The sequence below is a fragment of the Phalacrocorax aristotelis genome, unplaced genomic scaffold, assembly GCF_949628215.1.
Source record: "Phalacrocorax aristotelis unplaced genomic scaffold, bGulAri2.1 scaffold_221, whole genome shotgun sequence".
NCBI lineage: Eukaryota > Metazoa > Chordata > Aves > Suliformes > Phalacrocoracidae > Phalacrocorax > Phalacrocorax aristotelis.
The window spans coordinates 43,390-64,137 of NW_027441317.1; the positions used below are offsets into that span (position 1 = coordinate 43,390).

Below are 20,748 nucleotides of genomic sequence, written 5' to 3' on the forward strand. Positions count from 1 at the left end.
ACACAGGGACACTGGGACAACAGGACACTACGTGCTGGGGACAGAGGGACAGACGGACGTCGCGGACAACGGGACACAGGGACACTGGGACAACAAGAGTCCACGTGCTGGGGATAGAGGGACAGACAGACTTCGCAGACACCGGGACACAGGGACACTGGGACAACAGGACCCCACGTGCTGGGGACAGAGGGACAGACGGACGTTGGGGACATCGGGACACAGGGACACTGGGACAACAGGAGTCCACGTGCTGGGGACAGAGGGACACATGGACGTCACAGACACCGGGACACAGGGACACTGGGACAACAGGAACCCAAGTGCTGGGGACACAGGGAGAGACAGACGTCACGGACACTGGGACACCGGGACACTGAGAGAACAGGACCCCAATTGCTGGGGAGAGAGGGACAGACGGACGTCGCAGACACCAGGACACAGGGACACTGGGACAACAGGAACCCACGTGCTGGGGACAGAGGGACAGACGGACGTCACGGACACTGGGACACAGGGACAATGAGAGAACAGGACCCCACGTGCTAGGGAGAGAGGGACAGACGGACGTCGCAGACACCAGTACACAGGGACACTGGGACAACAGGAGTCCATGTGCTGGGGACAGAGGGACAGACAGATGTCGCAGACACCCGGACACAGGGACACTGGGACAACAGGACCCCATGTGCTGCAGACAGAGGGACAGACGGACATCACGGACACCGGGACACAGGGACACTGGGACAACAGGACAGCATGTGCTGGGGACAGAGGGACAGACGGACGTCACGGACACCGGGACACAGGGACACTGGGACAACAGGAGCCCTCGTGCTAGGGACAGAGGGACAGACAGACGTCACGGACACCGGGACACAGGGACACTGGGACAACAGGAGTCCACGTGCTGGGGACAGGGGGACAGACGGACGTCGCGGACATTGGGACACAGGGACACTGGGACAACAGGAGCCCACGTGCCGGTGACAGAATGACAGACGGACGTCGCAGACACCGGGACACAGGGACGCTGGGAGAACAGGAGCCCACGTGCTTGGGACAGAAGGACAGACGGACGTCACGGACACCGGGACACAGGGACACTGGGACAACAGGAGCCCACGTGCTGGGGAGAGAGGGACAGATGGACGACGCGGACATTGGGACACAGGGACACTGGGACAATAGGAACCCACGTGGTGGGGACAGAGGGACAGACGGACATCACGGAGACCGGGACACAGGGACACTGGGACAACAAGGGCCCACATGCTGGGGACAGAAGGACAGACGGACGTCGCAGACACCGGGACACAGGGACACTGGGAGAACAGGAGCCCACGTGCTGGGGACAGAGGGACAGACGGATGTCGCAGATACCCGGACACAGGGACACTGGGACAACAGGAGTCCACGTGCTGGGGACAGAGGGACAGACGGACGTCGCAGACACCAGGACACAGGGACACTGGGACAACAGGACCCCACGTGCTGGGGACAGGGGGACAGACGGACGTCGCAGACACCGGGACACAGGGACACTGGGACAACAAGGGGCCACGTGCTGGAGACAGAAGGACAGACGGACGTCGCAGACACCGGGACACAGGGACACTGGGACAACAAGGGCCCACGTGCTGGGGACAGAAGGACAGACGGACGTCACAGACACCGGGACACAGGGACACTGGGACAACAAGGGCCCACGTGCTAGGGACAGAGGGACAGACGGACATTGGGGACACCAGGACACCGGGACACTGGGACAACAGGAGCCCACGTGCTGGGGACAGAGGGACGGACAGACGTCGCGGACACCGGGACACTGGGACACTGGGACACCAAAACACCACGTGCTGGAGACAGAGGGACAGAAAGACGTCGCGGACACCAGGACACAGGGACACTGGGACAACAGGAGTCCGCGTGGTGGGGACAGAGGGACAGAAAGACGTCGCGGACACCAGGACACAGGGACACTTGGACAACAGGAGTCCACGTGGTGGGGACAGAGGGACAGACGGACGTCGCGGACACCAGGACACAGGGACACTGGGACAACAGGACACCACGTGTTTGGGACAAAGGGACAGACGGATGTCGCAGACACCGGGACACAGGGACACTGGGACAACAGGACCAAACGTGCTGCGGACAGAAGGACAGATAGACGTCGCAGACACCGGGACACTGGGACAACAGGAGCCCACGTGCTGGGGACAGAGGGACAGACGGACGTCACGGACACTGGGAAACAGGGACACTGGAAGAACAGGAGTCCACGTGCTGGGGACAGAGGGACAGACGGATGTCGCAGACACCCGGACACAGGGACACTGGGACGACAGGACCCCACGTGCTGGGGACAGAGGGACAGACGGACATCACGGAGACCGGGACACAGGGACACTGGGACAACAGGAGTCCACGTGCTGGGGACAGAGGACAGATGGACGTCGCAGACACCAGGACACAGGGACACTGGGACGACAGGAACCCACGTGCTGTGGACAGAGGGACAGACGGATGTCGCAGACACCGGGACACAGGGACACTGGGACAACAGGAGCCCAAGTGCTGGGGACAGAGGGACAGACGGACGTCACAGACACTGGGACACAGGGACACTGGGAGAACAGGACCCCACGTGCTGGGGAGAGAGGGACAGACGGACGTCGCAGACACCAGGACACAGGGACACTGGGACAACAGAACACTACGTGCTGCAGACAGAGGGACAAACGGATGTCTCAGACACCAGGACACAGGGACACTGGGACAACAAGGGCCCACGTGCTGGGGACAGAAGGACAGACGGACGTCGCAGACACTGGGACACAGGGACACTGGGACAACAGGACCCCACGTGCTGGGGACAGAAGGACAGACGGACGTCGCAGACACCGGGACACAGGGACACTGGGAGAACAGGAGCCCACGTGCTAGGGACAGAGGGACAGACGGACATTGGGGACATCGGGACACTGGGACACTGGGACAACAGGAGCCCACGTGCTGCGGACAGGGGGACAGATGGACGTCACGGACATCGGGAAACAGGGACACTGGGACAACAGGAACCCAGGTGCTGGGGACAGAGGGACGGACAGACGTCGCGGACACCGGGACACAGGGACACTGGGACAACAAAACACCACGTGCTGGACACAGAGGGACAGAAAGACGTCGCGGACACCAGGACACAGGGACACTGGGACAACAGGAGTCCACGTGGTGGGGACAGAGGGACAGACGGACGTCGCAGACACCGGGACACAGGGACACTGGGACACTGGGACAACAGGAGCCCTCATGCAAGGGACAGAGGGACAGACGGACGTTACGGACACCGGGACACAGGGACACTGGGACAACAGGAGTCCACGTGCTGGGGACAGAGGGACAGACGGATGTCGCAGACACCCGGACACAGGGACACTGGGACAACAGGACCCCATGTGCTGCAGACAGAGGGACAGACGGACATCACGGACACCTGGACACAGGGACACAGGGACAACAGGAGTCCACGTGCTGGGGACAGAGGGACAGACGGATGTTGCAGACACCAGGACACAGGGACACTGGGACAACAGGACACTACGTGCTGCAGACAGAGGGACAAACGGATGTCGCAGACACCGGGACACAGGGACACTGGGACAACAGGAGTCCACGTCCTGAGGACAGAGGGACAGACGGACGTCACGGACACCGGGACACAGGGACACTGGGACAATAGGAACCCACGTGCTGTGGACAGAGGAACAGACGGACGTCACGGACACCGGGACACAGGGACACTGAGAGAACAGGACCTCATGTGCTGGGCACAGAGGGACAGACGGACGTCGCAGATACCCGGACACAGGGACACTGTGACGACAGGAGCCCTCGTGCTAGGGACAGAGGGACAGATGGACGTCACGGACACCAGGACGCAAGGACACTGGGACACAGGGACGCTGAGACAACAGGAGCCCACGTGCTGTGGACAGAGGGACAGACAGACGTCGCGGACCCTGGGACACAGGGACACTGGGACAACAAAACACCACGTGCTGGAGACAGAGGGACAGACGGACGTCGCGGACACTGGGACACAGGGACACTGGGACAACAGGAACCCACATGATGGGGAAAGAGGGACAGACGGACGTCACGGACACTGGGACACAGGGAGACTGGGACAACAGGAGCCCACGTGCTGTGGACAGAGGGACAGACGGATGTCGCAGACACCCGGATACAGGGACACTGGGACAACAGGACCCCACGTGCTAGGGACAGAGGGACAGACGGATGTCCCGGACAACAGGACCCCAAGTGCTGGGGACAGAGGGACAGACGGACATCACGGACACCGGGACACAGGGACACTGGGACGACAGGAACCCACGTGCTGTGGACAGAGGGACAGACGGATGTCGCAGACACCGGGACACAGGGACACTGGGACAACAGGAGCCCACGTGGTGCGGAAAGAGGGACAGACGGACGTCGCAGACACCAGGACACAGGGACACTGGGACAACAGAACACTACGTGCTGCAGACAGAGGGACAAACGGATGTCTCAGACACCAGGACACAGGGACACTGGGACAACAGGACCCCACGTGCTGGGGACAGAAGGACAGACGGACGTCGCAGACACCGGGACACAGGGACACTGGGACAACAAGGGCCCACGTGCTGGGGACAGGACAGACGGACGTCGCAGACACCGGGACACAGGGACACTGGGAGAACAGGAGCCCACGTGCTAGGGACAGAGGGACAGACGGACATTGGGGACATCGGGACACCGGGACACTGGGACAACAGGAGCCCACGTGCTGCGGACAGGGGGACAAATGGACGTCACGGACATCGGGACACAGGGACACTGGGACAACAGGAACCCAGGTGCTGGGGACAGAGGGACAGACAGACGTCGCGGACCCTGGGACACAGGGACACTGGGACAACAAAATACCACGTGCTGGACACAGAGGGACAGAAAGACGTCGCGGACACCAGGACACAGGGACACTGGGACAACAGGAGTCCACGTGGTGGGGACAGAGGGACAGACGGACGTCGCAGACACCAGGACACAGGGACACTGGGACAACAGGAGCCCTCATGCTAGGGACAGACGGACGTTACGGACACCGGGACACAGGGACACTGGGACAACAGGAACCCACGTGCTGGGGACAGAGGGACAGACGGACGTCGCAGACACCGGGACACAGGGACACTGGGACAACAGGAACCCTCGTGCTGGGGACAGAGGGACAGACGGATGTCGCAGACACCCGGACACAGGGACACTGGGACAACAGGACCCCACGTGCTGGGGACAGAGGGACAGATGGACATCACGGAGACCGGGACACAGGGACACTGAGAGAACAGGACCCCACGTGCTGGGGAGAGAGGGACAGACGGACGTCGCAGACACCAGGACACAGGGACACTGGGACAACAGGACACTACTTGCTGCAGACAGAGGGACAAAGGGATATCTCAGACACCAGGACACAGGGACACTGGGACAACAGGACACTACGTGCTGCAGACAAAGGGACAAACGGATGTCGCAGACAACGGGACACAGGGACACTGGGACAACAGGAGCCCTCATGCTAGGGACAGAGGGACAGACAGACGTCGCAGACACCGGGACACAGGGACACTGGGACAACAGGAGTCCACGTGCTGGGGACAGAGGGACACATGGACGTCACAGACACCGGGACACAGGGACACTGGAACAACAGGACAGCACGAGCTGTAGAGAGAAGGACAGACGGACGTCGCAGACACCAGGACACAGGGACACTGGGACAACAGGAGTCCACATGCTGGGGACAGAGGGACGGACAGACGGATGTCCCGGACACCGGGACACAGGGACACTGGGACAACAGGAGTCCACGTGCTGGGGACAGAGGGACAGACGGATGTTGCAGACACCAGGACACAGGGACACTGGGACAACAGGAGTCCACGTGCTGGGGACAGAGGGACAGACGGATGTCCCGGACACTGGGACACAGGGACACTGGGACAACAGGAGCCCATGTGCTGGGGACAGAGGGACAGACGGACGTCGCAGACACCAGGACACAGGGACACTGGGACAACAAAACACCACGTGCTGGAGACAGAGGGACAGACAGACGTCGCGGACACTGGGACACAGGGACACTGGGACAACAGGACAGATGTGCTGTGGACAGAGGAACAGACGGACGTCACGGAGACCGGGACACAGGGACACTGGGACAACAGGACCCCACGTGCTGCAGACAGAGGGACAGACGGATGTTGCAGACACCAGGACACAGGGACACTGGGACAACAAAACACCACGTGCTGCAGACAGAGGGACAGACGGACGTCGCGGACACCGGGACACAGAGACACTGGGACAACAGGAACCCAGGTGCTGTGGACAGAGGGACAAACGGATGTCGCAGACAACGGGACACAGGGACACTGGGACAACAGGATCCCACGTGCTGGGGACAGAGGGACAGATGGACGTCACAGACACCGGGACACAGGGACACTGGGACAACAGGACCCCACGTGCTGGGGATAGAAGGACAGAGGGACGTTGTGGACACCAGGACACAGGGACACTGGGACAACAGGACCAAACGTGCTGGGGACAGAAGGACAGACGGACGTCGCAGACATCGGGACAGAGGGACACTGGGACAACAGGAACCCAGGTGCTGGGGACAGAAGGACAGATGGACGTCACGGACACCAGGACACAGGGACACTGGGACAACAGGACCCCATGTGCTGTGGACAGAGGGACAGACGGACGTCGCAGACACCGGGACACAAGGACACTGGGACACTGGGACAACAGGAGTCCACGTGCTGTAGACAGAATGACAGACGGACGTCACAGAAATGGGACACAGGGACACTGGGACAACAGGAGCCCACGTGCTGGGGACAGAGGGACAGAAAGACGTCACGGACACCGGGACACAGGGACACTGGGACAACAGGACCCCAGGTGCTGGGGACAGAGGGACAGACAGCCGTCGCGGACACCAGGACACAGGGACACTGGGACAACAGAAGCCCACGAGCTGGGGACAGAGGGACAGACGGACGTCGCGGACACTGGGTTATTGGGACAACAGGACAGCACGAGCTGCGGACAGAGGGACAGACGGACGTCGCAGACACCGGGACACAGGGACACTGGGACAACAGGAGCTCACGTGCTGTGGACAGAGGGACAGACGGACGTCGCGGACACCGGGACACTGGGACACTGGGACAACAGGAGCCCACGTGCTGGGGACACAGGGACAGACGGACGTCACGGACACCGGGGCACAGGGACACTGGGACAACAGGACCCCACGTGCTGGGGACAGAGGGACAGACGGACGTCACGGAGACCGGGACACAGGGACACAGGGACACTGGGACAACAAGAGTCCACGTGCTGGGGACAGAGGGACAGACAGACGTCGCGGACATCGGGACACAGGGACACTGGGACAACGGGACCCCACGTGCTGCGGAAAGAAGGACAGACGGACATCGCAGACACCGGGACAAAGGGACACTGAGACAACAGAACCCCACGTGCTGGGGACAGGGGGACAGACGGACGTCGCGGACATCGGGACACATGGACACTGGGACAACAGGAACCAACGTGCTGGAGACAGAGGGACAGACGGACGTCGCGGACATCGGGACACAGGGACACTGGGACAACAGGAAAGATGTGCTGTGGACAGAGGGACAGACGGACGTCACGGACACCTGGACACAGGGACACAGGGACAACAGGAGTCCACGTGCTGGGGACAGAGGGACAGACGGATGTTGCAGACACCAGGACACAGGGACACTGGGACAACAGGACACTACGTGCTGCAGACAGAGGGACAAACGGATGTCGCAGACACCGGGACACAGGGACACTGGGACAACAGGAGTCCACGTCCTGAGGACAGAGGGATAGACGGACGTCACGGACACCGGGACACAGGGACACTGGGACAATAGGAACCCACGTGCTGTGGACAGAGGAACAGACGGACGTCACGGACACCGGGACACAGGGACACTGAGAGAACAGGACCTCATGTGCTGGGCACAGAGGGACAGACGGACGTCGCAGATACCCGGACACAGGGACACTGTGACGACAGGAGCCCTCGTGCTAGGGACAGAGGGACAGATGGACGTCACGGACACCAGGACGCAAGGACACTGGGACACAGGGACGCTGAGACAACAGGAGCCCACGTGCTGTGGACAGAGGGACAGACAGACGTCGCGGACCCTGGGACACAGGGACACTGGGACAACAAAACACCACGTGCTGGAGACAGAGGGACAGACGGACGTCGCGGACACTGGGACACAGGGACACTGGGACAACAGGAACCCACATGATGGGGAAAGAGGGACAGACGGACGTCACGGACACTGGGACACAGGGAGACTGGGACAACAGGAGCCCACGTGCTGTGGACAGAGGGACAGACGGATGTCGCAGACACCCGGATACAGGGACACTGGGACAACAGGACCCCACGTGCTAGGGACAGAGGGACAGACGGATGTCCCGGACACCGGGACACAGGGACACTGGGACAACAGGAGTCCACCTGCTGGGGACAGAGGGACAGACGGACGTCGCAGACACCGGGACACAGGGACACTGGGACAACAGGAACCCTCGTGCTGGGGACAGAGGGACAGACGGATGTCGCGGACACTGGGACACAGGGACACTGGGACAACAAGAGTCCACGTGCTGTGGACAGAGGGACAGACGGAAGTCGCGGACACTGGGACACAGGGACACTGGGACAACAGGAAAGATGTGCTGTGGACAGAGGGACAGATGGACGTCACAGACACCGGGACACAGGGACACTGGGACAACAGGAGTCCACGTGCTGCAGACAGAGGGACAGACGGACATCACGGACACCGGGACACAAGGACACTGGGACAACAGGAGTCCACGTGCTGGGGACAGAGGGACACATGGACGTCACAGACACCGGGACACAGGGACACTGAGGCGACAGGAACCCACGTGCTGGGGACAGAGGGACAGATGGACGTCACGGACATCGGGAAACAGGGACACTGGGACAACAGGAACCCAGGTGCTGGGGACAGAGGGACGGACAGATGTCGCGGACCCTGGGATACAGGGACACTGGGACAACAAAACACCACGTGCTGGACACAGAGGGACAGAAAGACGTCGCGGACACCAGGACACAGGGACACTGGGACAACAGGAGTCCACGTGCTGGGGACAGAGGGACAGACGGACGTCGCAGACACCGGGACACAGGGACACTGGGACACTGGGACAACAGGAGCCCTCATGCAAAGGACAGAGGGACAGACGGACGTTACGGACACCGGGACACAGGGACACTGGGACAACAGGACCCCAAGTGCTGGGGACAGAGAGACAGACGAACGTCACGGACACTGGGACACAGGGACACTGATAGAACAGGAGTCCACGTGCTGGGGAGAGAGGGACAGACGGACGTCGCAGACAACAGGACACAGGGACACTGGGACAACAGGAGCCCACGTGCTGTGGACAGAGGGACAGACGGACGTCACGGACACCGGGACACAGGGACACTGGGACAACAGGAGTCCACGTGCTGGGGACAGGGGGACAGATGGACGTCGCGGACACCGGGACACAGGGACACTGGGACAACAGGAGCCCACGTGCTGGGGACAGAGGGACAGACGGACGTCACGGACACCGGGACACAGGGACACTGGGACAACAGGAGCCCTCATCCTAGGGACAGAGGGACAGACGGACGTCGCGGACATCGGGACACAGGGACACTGGGACAACACGACCACACGTGCTGCGGAAAGAAGGACAGACGGACATCGCAGACACCGTGACAAAGAGACACTGAGACAACAGAACCCCACGTGCTGGGGACAGGGGGACAGACGGACGTCGCGGACACCGGGACACAGGGACACTGCGACAACAGGAGTCCACGTGCTGTGGACAGAGGGACAAACGGATGTCGCAGACACCGGGACACAGGGACACTGGGACAACAGGAACCCTCGTGCTGGGGACAGAGGGACAGACGGACATCACAGACACCGGGACACAGGGACACTGGGAAAACAGGAGCCCACATGATGGGGAAAGAGGGACAGATGGACGTCGCAGACACCGGGACACAAGGACACTGGGACAACAGGACCCCACGTGCTGCAGACAGAGGGACAGACGGACATCACGGACACCGGGACACAAGGACACTGGGACAACAGGAGTCCACGTACTGGGGACAGAGGGACTGACGGACGTCACGGACACCGGGACACAGGGATACTGGGACAACAGGACCCCAAGTGCTGGGGATAGAGGGACAGACGGACGTCACAGACACTGGGACACAGGGACACTGGGACAACAGGACCCCAAGTGCTGGGGACAGAGGGACAGACGGACGTCACGGACACTGGGACACAGGGACACTGAGAGAACAGGACCCCTAGTGCTGGGGACAGAGGGACAGATGGACGTCACGGAGACCGGGAAACAGGGACACTGGGACAACAGGACCCCACGTGCTGCAGACAGAGGGACAGACGGATGTCTCAGACACCAGGACACAGAGACACTGGGACAACAGGACACTACGTGCTGCAGACAGAAGGACAGACGGATGTTGCAGACACTGGGACACAGGGACACAAAGAGAACAGGACCCCACGTGCTGGAGACAGAGGGACAGACGGACGTCGCAGACACCGGGACACAGGGACACTGGGACAACAGGAGTCCACGTGCTGGGAAGAGAGGGACAGACAGACGTCGCAGACACCCGGACAAAGGGACACTGGGACAACAGGACCCCAGGTGCTGGAAGAGAGGGACAGACAGACGTCGCGGACACCAGGACACAGGGACACTGGGACAACAGGAGCCCACGTGCTGTGGACAGAGGGACAGACGGACGTCGCGGACACTGGGACACAGGGACACTGGGACAACAGGACCCCACGTGCTGGGGACAGAGGGACAGACGAACGTCGCAGACACCAGGACACAGGGACACTGGGACAACAGAAGCCCACGTGCTGGGGACAGAGGGACAGACGGACGTCGCAGACACCGGGACACAGGGACACTGGGACAACAGGAGCCCATGTGCTGCAGACAGAGAGACAGACGGACATCGCAGACACTGGGACACAGGGACACTGGGACAACAGGAGTCCACGTGCTGGGGACAGAAGGGCAGACGGACGTCACGGACACTGGGACACAGGGACACTGAGGCGACAGGAACCCACGTGCCGGTGACAGAGGGACAGACAGATGTCGCAGACACCAGGACACAGGGATACTGGGACAACAGGACCCCACGTTCCGGCGACAGAGGGACAGACGGACGTCACGGACACTGGGACAACAGAAGCCCACGTGCTGTAGACAGAAGGACAGATGGATGTCGCAGACACCAGGACACAGGGACACTGGGACAACAGGACCCCACGTGCTGCAGACAGAGGGACAGACGGACATCACGGAGACCGGGACACAGGGACACTGGGACAACAGGAGTCCACGTGCTGTGGACAGAAGGACAGATGGACGTCGCAGACACCAGGACAGAGGGACACTGGGACAACAGGAGCCCACGTGCTGGGGACAGAGGGACAGACGGACGTCGCAGACACCGGGACACAGGGACACTGGGACAACAGGAGCCCACGTGCTGGGGACAGAGGGACAGACGGATGTCCCGGACACCGGGACACAGGGACACTGGGACAACAGGAGCACTCGTGCTAGGGACAGAGGGACAGACGGATGTCCCGGACACCGGGACACAGGGACACTGGGACAATAGGAACCCACGTGCTGTGGACAGAATGACAGACGGACGTCACGGACACCGGGACACAAGGACACTGGGACAACAGGAACCCACGTGCCGGTGACAGAGGGACAGACGGACGTCACAGACACCAGGACACAGGGACACTGGGACAACAGGACCCCACTTGCTGGGGACAGAAGGACAGATGGACGTCGCGGACATCGGGACACATGGACACTGGGACAACAGAACCAACGTGCTGTGGACAGAGGGACAGACGGACGTCACGGACACTGAGACACAGGGACACTGGGACAACAGGAGCCCATGTGCTGGGGACAGAGGGACAGACGGACGTCGCAGACACCGGGACACTGGGACAACAGGAACCCACGTGCTGTAGACTGAAGGACAGACAGATGTCGCAGACACCGGGACACAGGGACACTGGGACAACAGGAGTCCACGTGCTGGGGACAGAGGGACAGATGGACGTCACAGACACCGGGACACAAGGACACTGGGACGACAGGAGCCCTCGTGCTGGGGACAGAAGGACAGATGTACGTGAGGGAGACTGGGACCCCACGTGCTGGGGAAAGAGGGACAGACAGACGTAGTGTACACAGGGACAACAGGACCCCAAGTGCTGGGGACAGAGGGACAGACGGACGTCACGGACACTGGGACACAGGGACACTGAGAGAACAGGACCTCATGTGCTGGGGACAGAGGGACAGACGGACGTCGCAGACATGGGGACACAGGGACACTGTGACGACAGGAGCCCTCGTGCTAGGGACAGAGGGACAGACGGACGTCACGGACACCAGGACGCAAGGACACTGGGACAACAGGACACCGCGTGCTGGGGACAGAGGGACAGACGGACGTCGCGGACACTGGGACAGTTGGACACAGGGAGAAGAGGAGCCCACGTGTCGGGGACAGAGGGACAGATGGACGTCGGGGTCACTGGGCCAGTAGGCTACTGGGACAACAGGAGTCCACGTGCTGGGTACAGAGGGACAGACGGACGTCGCAGACACCGGGACACAGGGACACTGGGACAACAGGACCCCAGGTGCTGGGGACAGAGGGACAGACGGATGTTGTGGACACCAGGACATCTGACACCAGCAGCAGCACCGCGTGCCGGGGACACCCGTTTTCCTAGTCTCACCACCCCAGTGACACCAGTAACACCCCACCCCACATGCTAGTACCCCGCCCCCCCCAGCGCTCCCAGTCGCACCAGTACAGCCTGCAGCAAGGCATGGGTGCTGCTGGCTCCCCCCACCCCTCCTGCCAGTGCTCCCAGTGCTCCCAGTGGCGCACCTTGAGGCCCTTGGCGCGGTTGATGGCCCGCAGGGGCCGCAGGACACGCAGGACCCGCAGGATCTTCACCACCGAGATGGCGCTGGAGCTGCCGCCGGCGCCAGGGGACATCAGTGCTCCCAGTGTCCCCCAGTGCCCTCCCAGTGCTCCCAGTCCCCCTCCCAGTGCCCATACCAGTGCCTCCACCAATGTTCCCAGTGCCTCCCAGTGCCCTCACTGGTGCTCTCAGTGCCCTCAAAGGCACTCCCAGTGCCCCCAGTGGTGATCCCAGTGCCTCCCAGTGCTCCCAGCAGTGCTCCCAGTGCCTCCCAGTCCCCTCCCAGCGCCCTCCCGGCACCCTCCCAGCGCCCATCCCAGTGCCCCCAGTGCCCCCCCCGGCTCACTGGATGCCGAAGGAGATGAGGGAGACACCGACCACCAGCAGGTCAAGGAGGTTGAACCAGTTGCGGCAGAAGGAGCCTTTGTGCAGGAAGGCGCCGAAGGCCGTCATCTGGGGGGGAAGCCGTGAACCCCGACTTCGGGTATCCCCCCCCCTCCTCCTGAGGACCCCCCAAAACCCTGGGGACCCCCCCCCCCCCAGAGCGTACCTTGAGCAGGATCTCCACGGTGAAGATGGAGGTGAAGGCGTAGTCGAAGTAACCCAAGATCTGGGGGGGGGGGGAGGGGCAGGGTGAAACGGGGTGACCCCAACACCCCCCCAGCCCCCCTCGACCCCCCCAAACCCCCCAGGGCCCCCCCAAACTGCCCCAAGTCCCCCAGCTCTTCCCAGCACCCCACATTTTTGCCCCCACCCCCAGCAATCGGATCCCACACGTTTATGGGGTGAATCACACACACACCCTCCCCCCTCCCAGTTTGTTCCAGTTTGCCCAGTATCCCACGTGATTGCGGGGCGAGTGGGCGCGGACGGGGTCCTCGGCGGCCAGCGAGACACTGCTGAGGATGATGAAGACGAGGATGAGGTTGGTGAAGACGTGGTGGTGGATGAGGGCGTGGCACCGCACCCGCAGCCTGCGCCGAGCACACATCAGCACCAGTGCTCCCAGTTGCTCCCAGTGCTCCCCCCTCCCCTTCATCCCAGCTTACTGGGTGCCCTCCACCTGCGGGTGCTCCCACTCCAGTTACTCCCAGTTCCCTCCAGTTTCCGCTCAAGTGTCACCTGTCCCCAACCATATACCATCCAGTGCTCCCAGTTCTCCAGTCCCAGTGCTCCCAGTCCCCCCAGTTTGTGTCCCCACTCCCAGCCCCCCCCAGTTTGTGTCCCCGCTCCCAGCCCCCCCCAGTTTGTGTCCCCACTCCCAGTGCTCCCAGCCCCCCCCCAGTTTGTGTCCCCGCTCCCAGCGCTCCCAGCCCCCCCCAGTTTGTGTCCCCGCTCCCAGTGCTCCCAGTCCCCCCCAGTTTGTGTCCCCGCTCCCAGCGCTCCCAGCCCCCCCCAGTTTGTGTCCCCGCTCCCAGCGCTCCCAGCCCCCCCCAGTTTGTGTCCCCGCTCCCAGTGCTCCCAGTCCCCCCCAGTTTGTGTCCCCGCTCCCAGCCCCCCCCAGTTTGTGTCCCCAGTCCCAGCGCTCCCAGCCTCCCCCAGTTTGTGTCCCCACTCCCAGTGCTCCCAGTATCCCCAGTTTGTATCCCTAGCCCCATCCCTCCCAGTGCTCCCAGTCCCCTCTCTCACGGGTTGGTGCTGCCCAGCAGGAAGAAGGCGCTGCCCTCGGGGATCGGCACCACCTTGGTTTTGGGGGGCTCCTCCAGGAACTCCAGCCGGGGCCCCCCCAGACTGTCCCGCTCCTCTCCCGCCTCCTCGTCACCTGCAAGGGACCCAGGCGTCTGGACACCGCCACCCCCACCCCCTGGCATCCAGGTGGGTGATGCTCACCTTCCTCACTCCCCTCTTCCTCCTCATCCTCCTCCTCCGGCTGCTCCGCCTCAATCTGGGGAGGAAAAAAGGGGGGGTGGGGGTGAACGCTGGGGGGGTGGGGAGGGGGCACCCCCCAATCACACTCACCTTCACGCTTACGTCCGGGCTCCCTGCGCCGCCTTCCACCTCCCCGGCCTTTTCCCTGGTTTGGGGGGGTGGCGGGTGGGAAAGGGGGGGCTCAGACAGGGGACCCAGGCGTCTGGGTGCCCCCCCTCCCCCACCCCAGGGGGACCCAGGTGTCTGGGTGCCCCTCCTCCCCCCCCACAGCGGGACCCAGGGGTCCGGGTGCCCCCCCAAAGGCTCACTTTTTATCGGCCCCCGAGTTGATGTTGTCGCCATCGGCCAAGTTGTCGACTGCGATGGCTAAGAAGACGTTGAGGAGGATGTCTGTGGGGAGGGAAGGGTTAACCAGTGCTCCCAGTATCCTCCCAGTCCCTCCCAGTATCCTCCCAGTGCTCCCAGTATGCCCACGCACAGTTCCCGCAGATGAAGAGGATGACGAAGTAGATGCAGACGAGCATCCCGGGGAAGACGGGGCCGCCGTAGGCCATGATCCCGTCGTACATCACCGCGTTCCAGTCCTCCCCCGTCAGGATCTGGGGGAGGGGGAGCCCCCAAACACCGGGGTCACCCCAAAACCTCAGCCTCCCACCCCTCACCCCAACACCAGCACACCCCTCCCAGTGCTCCCAGTACAATGCCGCCTCCCAGCCCTCCTGCACCAGGGCGCAGCGTCACCCCGGAGTGGCTACAGGATGGTGAGGGGATGTATTTTGGGGGGGGGGAATCATGGGTTTTGGGGTCTCCCATAGGTTTTGGGGTCCCCCATGGGTTTCAGGGTCTCCCATAGGTTTCACACTCCCTCATGGATTTTGGGGTTCCCCACAGGTTTTGGGGTGCCTCGTGGGTTTTAGGGTATTCCCAAAGGTTTTAGGCTCCCCACAGATTTCAGGGTTCCCCCGTGGGTTTTGGGGTCCCCCCATGGGTTTCAGCATCTCCTACAGCTTTTGGGGTCCCCCCCTGGGTTTCAGAGTCTCCCCACAGCTTTTGGGGTCCCCCTCCGGCATCTTCCCATGTGTCGTAGGGGTCCCCACAGGTTTCAGTGTCTCCCACAGGTTTCACACTCCCTCGTGGATTTTGGGGTTCCCCACAGGGTTTTTTTGGGGGGTCTTTCATGGGACTTCAGGGTCGCCCTCCAGGTTTTGGGGTCGCCCTCCAGGTTTCGGGGTCACCCTCCAGGTTTCAGGGTCCCCCATGGGTTTTGGGGGTCTCCTCATGGGTTCAGAGTTTCCCCACAGGTTTCAGGGTCTCCCCATGGGTTTCAGGGCCTCCCCACGGGTTTCCGGGTCTTCCCTTAGGTTTCAGGGTCCCTCATGGGTTTTAGGGCCTCCCACAGGACTTCAGGGTCCCCCTCCATGCTTTGGGGTCTCCCCATGGGTTTGAGGGTCTCCCACAGGTTTGAGGGTCTCCCCACAGGTCTCGGGGTCCCCCCATGGGTTTGGGGGCTCCCTGGAATTTGGGGTTACCTGGAAGACGGTGAGCAGAGCCTGAGGGAAGGTATCGAAGGTGCTGCGCTTGGTCTGGGTCTCGTCGAAGCTGAAGCGCCCCCCGAAAAGCTGCATTCCCAGGAGGGCAAAGATGATGATGAAGAGGAAGAGGAGAAGCAGGAGGGAGGCGATGGACTTCATGGAGTTCAGCAAGGAGCCCACCAGGTTGCTCAGCGACGCCCAGTGCCTACGGGCCGCTGGGGTTACCGGGAGGACTGGGGATCCCCAGCGTTCAGGTAGCTCCAGCCCCGCCGACACCCAACGGCGGCTGACGGGAGCCGGCGGTCGTCACCGCGCCACCGCCTCCCTTCACCTGGTGACTTTAAAGACGCGGAGGAGCCGGACGCAGCGGAGGACGGAGATGCCCAGGGGTTCCATGGCACCTCGTTCCACCAAAGCCGTTTCCAACACCCCGCCGCACACCACGAAACAATCGAAGCGGTTGAAGAAGCTGGTGAAGTACCGGGCGGGGCCCAGGGCGTACAGCTTCAGCACCATCTCGGCGGCGAACAACGACAGCAGCGCCTTGTTGGCGTAAGCTTTTGGGGAGGGGGGCAGTGCGGAACCCAGGCGTCCGGGAGGTGTTTAACAACACCCCGCGCCCCCCCGCCCCCTTAAAGAAATATTTTGGGGTGTGTTGGGGGGGGGGGGGGTTGTACCTTGCGTTTGGGTGAGCCAAGGGGGTTGCCCGTGATGCTCGGAGGCGATGGTGAGGGTGTTGAGGAAGACCAAGAGTAAGACGGTCCAGTAGAAGGAGACGGATTTCACTGCCCCGCGGCACCGGCGGCGCCACAGGCGGTTCAGGCGGCGCAGGCGGTTCCTGGCGGGGGGCGGATGACATGCACCAGCACACGGAGGGGGGGGCGAGGGGGTGGATTTGGGGGTACGGGGGGGGCGGGAGGGGACGGAGAGGTGTTGGAGGGCACAGGCGGACGCGGGGGCGGTGGTATTTCGGGGATAGAGGGGAGGTGTTGGGGTTACAGAGACCGCCTGTCAGGTGGGAGGTGTGGGAGGAGGAGGATTTGGGGGAGGGCCCCCACTGCACGCCTCCCCTTTTTTTCCACCCCCAGCTCCCCCTTTTCCCATCACTCACCAGAATTTGGTCTTTGTAATTTTGCCCCTGAGAAGGAAAAGGTGCAGAGTTACCCCAAAATCAGGGGGGGTGTCCCTGTGGCCATGGCGGGGTTTTTGGGGTACCTGGGGAGGGGTCACAGGGGTGCTGGGGTCGATTTTGGGGTCCTTGGGGGGGCTCTGAGGGTCCCTGGGGCTATGGGGGGTGGGTCCCAGATGGCCTCGAGGTGCTGTGGGGGTCGGTTTTGGGGTCCCAGCATCACTGTCGGTGTCTCTGGGGAGGCTGGGGGAGGGTCCCAGGGTATTGGGGGGGACTTGGGGGCTACGGGGCGGGTCCCGGACCCCACCCCACCCCCGTTTCAGTGCTCACAGGCAGCGGTCGCAGGCGGTCGGCTGCGCCTCCTCCTCGCCCACCGTCTCGGTGTTCACTGACGTCGTCTCGCTGCCGGGAAGGCTGGCTGGGGTGGGGGTCAAAGGTCAGTGTCATGCGGTAAAACTCGGGGTGGGGGCACCCCGACATCGTGGGGACCCCAGGGTGGGGGGTGTCGTTACCGTGGGTCTCGGTGGAGTGACTGGCGTGACGGAGCCACTTCAGTCGTGGCTTCCGCTTCCCCATCAGGTCCTCGGCGGTCAGGCCTGCGGGGTGGGGTGGGGGTTTTGGGGGTGCCGGCCGGGGGGGGAGTTTGGGGGGCTCCCCCCACGTGGCCACGCCCGCTTACGGTGCTTCTCGTGCTCCCCCTCCTCGTCGTCGCCCTCCAGGTCCTCGGCCTGGGTGATCCAGTCCATGTAACCCCGGAGATCTTCCTCCAGCTGCTGCTTCTCCCGCAGCTTCTGGAAGTCTCCGCGGGCCTTGGCCTTCTCACGCTCCTTGGAGAACTCCCTTGGGGAGGGTGCGACATGCGTGACACCCCCCCCAGGAACACGCTAACGACACACTAACGACACGCTAGCGATGCCCTCACCCGCTCAGCACCCCCAGCACCAAGTTGAGGACGAAGAAGGAACCGAAGATGACGAGGCTGACGAAGTAAATCCAAGGTAACTCGTGGCCCATCGCATCCTGCATCTATAAAGGGGGGGGGGGGGGGGCGTGGTTGGGGTCAGGTTTTGGGGTGACACGATGGCAAGCGGGGGCGGGGGTTTGGGGGGGGGGGGACACCCCGAATCGCCCCCCTCAGTGGTACGCGGGGCGTGAGGCACCGACGGAGAGGTTTGGGATGGGGGTCCACCCTGACGCCGGGGAGGTTTGGGTGGGCTCAGGGAGGTGTGTGGGGGTGGGGTGGGGGTGTGTAATTGGAGGGGCGGGGTGGGGCTGCGAGGATTTTTTGGGGCAGGGGGCTCACCCAGTAGAGCACGTCGGTCCAGCCCTCCATGGTGATGCACTGGAAGACGGTGAGCATGGCGAAGAAGAAGTTGTCGAAGTTGGTGATGCCGCCGTTGGGCCCCTCCCAGCGCCCCCGGCACTCGGTGTTGTTCTGCAGGCAGGCGCGGCCGTGGCCAGAGAAGGCGCAAGGGGAGGGGTCCTCCTCCGACTCTAAATCTGGGGGGGGGGGGATGGCACCGGCCAAAAAGGGTGAGGAGGGGTCAGCACCCCCAAAATGGGGTTTGGGAGGGGGTCCCTGGGGTGTTACGGGGGAGTGCTGGCGGGCGGAGGGGTAGAGGAGGGCTGGGGGGACACGGGGTTGTGGGGGGGGGGCAGGTCAGGGTGTTGGGGGGGGGGGCAGGTCAGGGTGTTGGGGGGTAACACCCCTTGCTGGGGGGTCACTGGGTGCTGGGGGGGATCTTAGGGGGGCAAATCCCCTTCACCGGGGGGTGGGGGGGTCTCAGTGTATGTGGGGAGACCCAGGCGGCCTTTTAGGGGGGCATAGGGTGGGTCCTGGGTGCTGGGGGGGGGTCTCAGGGACTTTAAGGGGGTCTCACGGTTTAGGGGGGCCATGTTGGGGTGTCACTGGGGGGGTCCTGGGTGCTGGGGGGGTGTCTCAGGGGCTTTGGGGGGTCTTGTTGGGGTGTCACTGTGGGGTCATTGGGTCCTGGGGGGCATCTCAGGGGCTTTGGGGGGGGTCTCACGGTTTGGGGGGGGCCTTGTTGGGGTGTCACTGGGCAGGGTTCCTGGGTCCTGGGGGGGGTCTCAGGGACTTTAGGGCGGTCTCACCGTTTGGGGGGGGCCTTCTTGGGATGTCACTGAGGGGTCACTGGGTGCTGGGGGGTCTCAGGGGCTTTGGGGGCACCTCATGGTTTGGGGGGGGTGGGCTCGGTGGGGTGTCGGTGGGGGGGTGGGGGGTCCCTGGGAATGGGGGCGAACCCCCCCGCCCCCCCATCACCTGATCCGATGAAGAAGCAGGTCTTGTGCATGCGGCCGATGAAGAGCTCGAGGCCGATGATGGCGTAGATGATGATGACGAAGAGCACGAGGAGGGCGATGTGCAGCAGCGGCACCATGGCCTTCATGATGGAGTTGAGGACGATGTGGAGGCCTGTGGGGAAAACAAAGGGGTGGGGGGCAGAAAATGGGGGAGGGGTCCCCCAAAGCCCCCCCGCCAGGAATGATCCCCCCCCCACCAAATCTCACTGGGGACGCCGGAGACGAGGCGGAGGGGCCGGAGGACGCGGAAGGCGCGCAGGGCTTTGACGTCGAAGCCCCCTGGTTTCCCGCTCATGTGGTGGGCTTCGCCGGGTTTGTGGGACACCTGCTCCAGGATGACGCTGAAGAGCCTGAGAGAGGTTTTTTGGTTTTTTTTGGGGGGGGGAGGGGGACACGACACCGTTTGCACCCATTTTGGGGTGCACCCCCCGCCCCCTCGGGGACGATTCCTCACCCCACGACGACGATGACGAAGTCGAGGAGGTTCCAGCCGTTGCGGATGTAGGCGCTGGGGTGCAGCACCAGCCCGTAGGCGATGATCTTCAGGAAGGTCTCCACCGTGAAGATGATGAGGAAGACGTACTCCACCTGCTCCTGGTGAGGGGGCGGGGGGGATAAAGGGGGGGGGATTGAG

General features: G+C 63.0%; 1 protein-coding gene across 1 annotated transcript in view; it reads right to left on the minus strand.

Annotated features, from left to right (window-relative positions):
• CACNA1F (calcium voltage-gated channel subunit alpha1 F) overlaps positions 1–20,702 on the minus strand; it is a gene marked incomplete at its 5' end in the record, with an annotated part of 36,044 nt that extends 15,342 nt beyond the window's left edge. The window contains 21 exons of the mRNA XM_075080489.1: positions 13,226–13,313; positions 13,609–13,715; positions 13,813–13,872; positions 14,107–14,236; positions 14,892–15,024; positions 15,093–15,147; positions 15,222–15,276; positions 15,440–15,521; positions 15,610–15,730; positions 16,661–16,868; positions 16,995–17,220; positions 17,341–17,501; positions 17,775–17,801; positions 18,123–18,210; positions 18,305–18,388; positions 18,472–18,632; positions 18,715–18,818; positions 19,096–19,292; positions 20,074–20,226; positions 20,322–20,464; positions 20,569–20,702. Coding sequence (XP_074936590.1) covers positions 13,226–13,313; positions 13,609–13,715; positions 13,813–13,872; positions 14,107–14,236; positions 14,892–15,024; positions 15,093–15,147; positions 15,222–15,276; positions 15,440–15,521; positions 15,610–15,730; positions 16,661–16,868; positions 16,995–17,220; positions 17,341–17,501; positions 17,775–17,801; positions 18,123–18,210; positions 18,305–18,388; positions 18,472–18,632; positions 18,715–18,818; positions 19,096–19,292; positions 20,074–20,226; positions 20,322–20,464; positions 20,569–20,702 — 2,517 coding nt within the window. The remainder of the gene's footprint in view (positions 1–13,225; positions 13,314–13,608; positions 13,716–13,812; positions 13,873–14,106; positions 14,237–14,891; positions 15,025–15,092; positions 15,148–15,221; positions 15,277–15,439; positions 15,522–15,609; positions 15,731–16,660; positions 16,869–16,994; positions 17,221–17,340; positions 17,502–17,774; positions 17,802–18,122; positions 18,211–18,304; positions 18,389–18,471; positions 18,633–18,714; positions 18,819–19,095; positions 19,293–20,073; positions 20,227–20,321; positions 20,465–20,568) is intronic.
• Positions 20,703–20,748: the final 46 nt, after the last annotated feature.